The sequence below is a fragment of the Serinus canaria genome, chromosome Z, assembly GCF_022539315.1.
Source record: "Serinus canaria isolate serCan28SL12 chromosome Z, serCan2020, whole genome shotgun sequence".
In the NCBI taxonomy this organism is placed as follows: Eukaryota; Metazoa; Chordata; class Aves; order Passeriformes; family Fringillidae; genus Serinus; species Serinus canaria.
In genome coordinates, this window is record NC_066343.1 from 37067874 (window position 1) to 37072599 (window position 4726).

A 4726-nucleotide genomic window follows, 5' to 3' on the forward strand; every position below is an offset into this window, starting at 1 on the left:
AACAGATTATTAAAAACACAAGGTAATTTAGGATAAGGTGATTCTACAGTTCAGAGAAGCAAATGCTGGCATATTTACATACTGTGCTTATCAACGACATATAAGGATTAGTAATGATGCAGAAATTCTGATGTGTTCAGTAACTTTGATTCTGCTTGTACATATTTGAGAGTTCTCTAGCCATAGGGGAAATGAAAACAAACATTAAGAACTGAGGAAGAGAAAATTTGGCACCAAGATATCCATATGTTAAGACAATATAAAAGGTTAGGAAAGAATGACTTGGACAATGGTGTGCCTGATCAAACACTCACAAAGAAAATACCACAGATCATGAACAGAGAAAAGTACTAATTCCTGTCCCAGCCCAACCTCCCTCACCTGAAAAAAAAAAGAAAACAAAAGAAAAAAAAGGGAAAAAAGAAAGAAAAAAGATGTCACAAAAGCTGTAATGGATAGTATTACACACATTTTGTAGTCTCAACAGAGTTCTAACATTTTTCTAAATATTGCCAGCACCAGATGTAAAGTGAATAGCAATGGAAACTACTTCTGAATATCTCTTTTAGTGTCTTTAAATTTTTTCCTTGTGATTTTTTTTTTTGCTGTGGGGGCAGGTGTTAGAAAGGCACACCTACAAAATGCCTTAAACCTAGTACCAAGAATATATACAATCAAATCAGGAGGCATATCATTAAAAACCAATAAAGGATATGTGTATTCTGAAAGTATATTGGGCTCAATTACACCTCATAGAAATGAGTTCCATAACTTTGCCTTATTCAGGAATGATATTTACCCTCACACACACACACACAGACACACATATATATAAGATGCATCCACAGTATAGTAGACAGGAATTCATAATAATTCAGAAGGATGAAGTTATTTTGCTTTGCTATCTCTTCTGATAAAGAAACCTGAAGACATTTTTTCCTGGCAGTTTATGTTGGAGCCCCAGGTGTATAGGGGAATTTTTCTTCCTGCACTTCAGAAAGAGTTATTCTTAGAGATTAACTCCTAGGGTGGAAAGTCCATTAGTTTTACTTAGATGGCTTTTACCATATCTTTCTCATACCTTTGAAGATTACTCCTAATATACAAAATGTTTAAAAGGGTAGTAACAGCCACCTGGGAAGAAATATTTGGGTTGGCATTGATAGATATGTGGATATTTATTGAATACATAAATGTTATGAAAACATGTATTAAGGGAACTATTTGAAATTGGTTATCCCCTAGCAGAGCTGTAGCTGCTCAGCAATACTTGCATTCACATTACAGACTAATGTCAACAATTACACATCCAGCTATAATTTGTTCAGGACCAGAAAATATGCTCAGTAATTCTTTATTGCAAGTGTTTGGTTCAAGCATTGCACTTCTATTATTTGGAGGCCATGAGCTGATATGTGAAGGCTTCACAGGGAACCACAAGGGAGTTACAGGGAAATCCTAGCAAAAAGGGGACCTCTTCAGAAGGGCTGATTTTGTCCTCTGCTCACAGAGTATTCCTAATGTGTCTGCCAATTTTTCACAAAACAGCCAATTATGTAAAGATTATCAGTTCCCAGTTTTGTGTTTTCTTATGATGCCTGGCAGGGGAATGGCAGCAGTTTCTTCCAACTTTTCCAAGCTAGTCTTGAGGGGCTTGTTTACTATCTCTCTATGGCTCTGATTGAAATAAATTACAAATAATTTCCATTAATTCAAACACTGCATGAGAGGGCCCTAAATACTTGTTAAAAAATTAAATTATCTGGAAAATATTATAATGGCATGTTCATGCGAAAGCACATAGCAATTTGAAAGACAGCATGGACATACTAATTTTATATTTAATGAAGTTTTGAAACTAAAGATACAATTTTCTGGCTTCAATGTGGCATACAGGGGATTTACTGTTAGCCCACAAAGAGTCATCCTGAGGCAAATATTCTTTCCTTAGGATAAGATTCACTCCAGAATTTATTTTAAGATGACATTAACTAAAGCTGAAAGTACAGAATCATCACAGATACAAGAATATATTCAATGAATTTGAATATATTTGAAGAAGAGGGGAAAATAATTAGGAAACAAGGTGGGTTTCGCAAGTCATCATCTTATGAAACTATGTACATACTTTTATATATATAAATTTTCTACATTTCCAAATAAAGCTAAGTGCCAGAATGATTAAAAGTGAATCATCAGAACAATAGTAACTGTGAAATTTTAGAGACATGAAAATAATAGGGCAAAAATATCTCGTTTGATATGGAATTTTTTTTGTTTGTCTGCTCGTGAGTACAGTAAAAACTATCCTAATTGCTAAATTACAGAATTCAAGAGCACTGTCCTGATTGTGAACGCAAACGTCACAGTCAGATGGAGATGAGAGATATTTTAGGTACACAAGTAAGAATTCTGATCACTGTAGACAGCATATCCTCAAGTGTCAGAGCTAGGAAAGAAAAGCTTAAAAAAATGAGTCATGCCCACAGTTATCCTGATCCTACTAAAAAAAGGACTGTGTGACCCTAATGCTGAAAATCCAAAACATCAAGAATCTGCTTTAGCCATAAAAAAGGATGAGTAACCAGTAACTTGTCATACATTTGTTTCAAATTTTTTCCTTTAGAGAAAATGAATAGCCAATATTTGCGTCATGAAGTGCGGGGTTGTGAAACCAGCGACCTGAGGAACTTCTGGGAAAAAACCATTGAACAGCAAACTCAGTATCTGCAAAATGAAAAAGAACGTCAGCGAAGAAGCGCTCTGACAAAGTGGGTAATCTGCATCAAGTAAGAAAGCTTACTTGAGTTTGCATTGTAATTATTTTTCTTTAAAAGGTAATACCAATGCTTAAGTCATGCAATGAAATCTGAAAGTAATTTAGATTTATAGAAAATATAAAGCTTCCCAAATTATAATGTAATGCTAAGGTATTTAAGTTATGACTTCCTATGATGGGAGAATAATCCACTTTGGTTCCACAATGAGTCCAAAGCATAGAACTTTCTGAAATTACCAGGACAATATTTAACAGTGCAGACTAGTCTTGAACATAAAGACTTCTGTTCAGAGCAAAGCTAGCACAGATGTGTACCTGGCCCATATTCTTACTCTGTAGCCTTCCTTTCACTAGCAAATAGTTTGAATTATTTAATTTGTGTATGGTAAATCCATTATAAAACAGATGATCCAAGCATACTAACTGAGGCAACCACCATTCATATCCATGTCTACCCTATTCAGTCACATTCCTCTTGATCAGTCACTGCAAGAAAGAGCAGTCTGCAGCGTGATCAGCACAGTTTTACTTCACATCAACTCTCCATTAGTTGAAGGCATATGCAAAGATATATACTTTTGGTATTTATTATATTTTGTCTTGAGGTCACCTAGTGAGAAAGCAATTTCCCACAGCCTTCCTCACAGATCTCTTTGCATTGATACTTGAAAAATTGAAAGCAAGGACAGCCTCACATTACTAACCCTGGATGAAGGAACACTAGAATTAGTCTCCATAGTGTTTTATCCACTTGTGACTAAACTAATCTCAATGTTGCAACTTCTCAACTGGGAAATTCCTCTCTTTTCTATTTGAGTAAGTCTTTCTATGGTACCTAGATACTATCAAAAAGAAAATAAAGGGCCACATATTACTGAAATCTACCTGTTACACATCTAACAGAAGCTTTAAGATGTGCAGTGTCTCCAAGACGAGCAGGACAGAGGAGGAGGGAGGCTGGGGAAGTGCGGGGTGATGTGACCCAGTTAGGGAGGCTGGGGAAGTGCGGGGTGATGTGACCCAGGGAGGGAGGCTGGGGAAGTGCGGGGTGATGTGACCCAGGGAGGGAGGCTGGGGAAGTGCGGGGTGATGTGACCCAGCAGGTGGCAGCAGGCAATCTCCAGTGCAGGTGACAAATCACTCTGGCAAGCAGGCACTCGAGAGAGGGCACACTGGAAATGGAGATGAACCACAAAGTGCAGGTGATCCCTCACTGGGATTTAAGAGCTTGTCCTGAAGTACCATCCAGCAAAGAGCTCTAAAGTGTCAGGAAAATTTGCATGACAATTGGGAAAGAGCACCAAAGAATATCATCAGTGGAAAAGATGAAGAGTATAAATCCATTCCGTGTAAAATTATGGGGACAAGCTGATCCATATTTCTGTCCCTAGGCTCAGAAATGAATGGATGGAGAGGCTGGAAAAACGGATAAAGATGTTGAGGACCCAATCTGAAGACTCATCCAGCTGAAGAGCCCATTCTCATTACACATTTGGGGGAAAATAAATCTGTTTTGCAGGAAAGTGTGATGTAAAAGCTGAAGTCAGTTTTACTCCGCAGCTTAAATGAGCTATAATTAATTAGCTGTCATTGTTTGAAGTTTCATTTGTGAAATGTCAATTGTTGCTTTCAAGATTATGCATCTGTCCCTCCATTTGATAAACGGAGAATGTAGTACTCTGAAGTATTTAACCCTAATCAATCATGGTTCACTGAGATGTAGATGCCTGGGAAAAGAGTTTCGTTACACAGTTGAGTTCTGCAAAAGCATTTCCTCAATATTTTAGGTTTCTGTATAGACTGACTGTAATATAATGAATTTAGATGGTTTAATGTATAGTATAGATTTTAATTTTTTACTCAACACAGCCCAGTGCTAAGGAATATAGGACCTGCACAATGCCACCACATCCCACTAGTGAAGCCCAGACTGGTGGGAGTTACAGA

The 4726-nt window shown here is 37.2% G+C and overlaps 1 protein-coding gene across 1 annotated transcript; it reads left to right on the forward strand.

The window, feature by feature from the left end:
• The first annotated feature begins 2631 nt into the window (after window positions 1-2631).
• FAM240A (family with sequence similarity 240 member A) lies at window positions 2632-4249 on the forward strand. The gene is made up of 2 exons (XM_009098301.1): window positions 2632-2771; window positions 4171-4249. Exons 1-2 carry the CDS (start codon window positions 2632-2634, stop codon window positions 4247-4249), a joined length of 219 nt encoding a protein of 72 aa, XP_009096549.1.
• The last annotated feature ends 477 nt before the right edge of the window (window positions 4250-4726 follow it).

Coding starts and splice junctions, on each gene's coding strand:
- FAM240A (XM_009098301.1), top strand. CDS start 2,632: ATGAATAGCCAATATTTGCGTCATGAAGTGCGGGGTTGTGAAACCAGC. Junction 2,772..4,170: donor CGAAGAAGCGCTCTGACAAA/GTGGGTAATCTG, acceptor TTCTGTCCCTAG/GCTCAGAAATGAATGGATGG.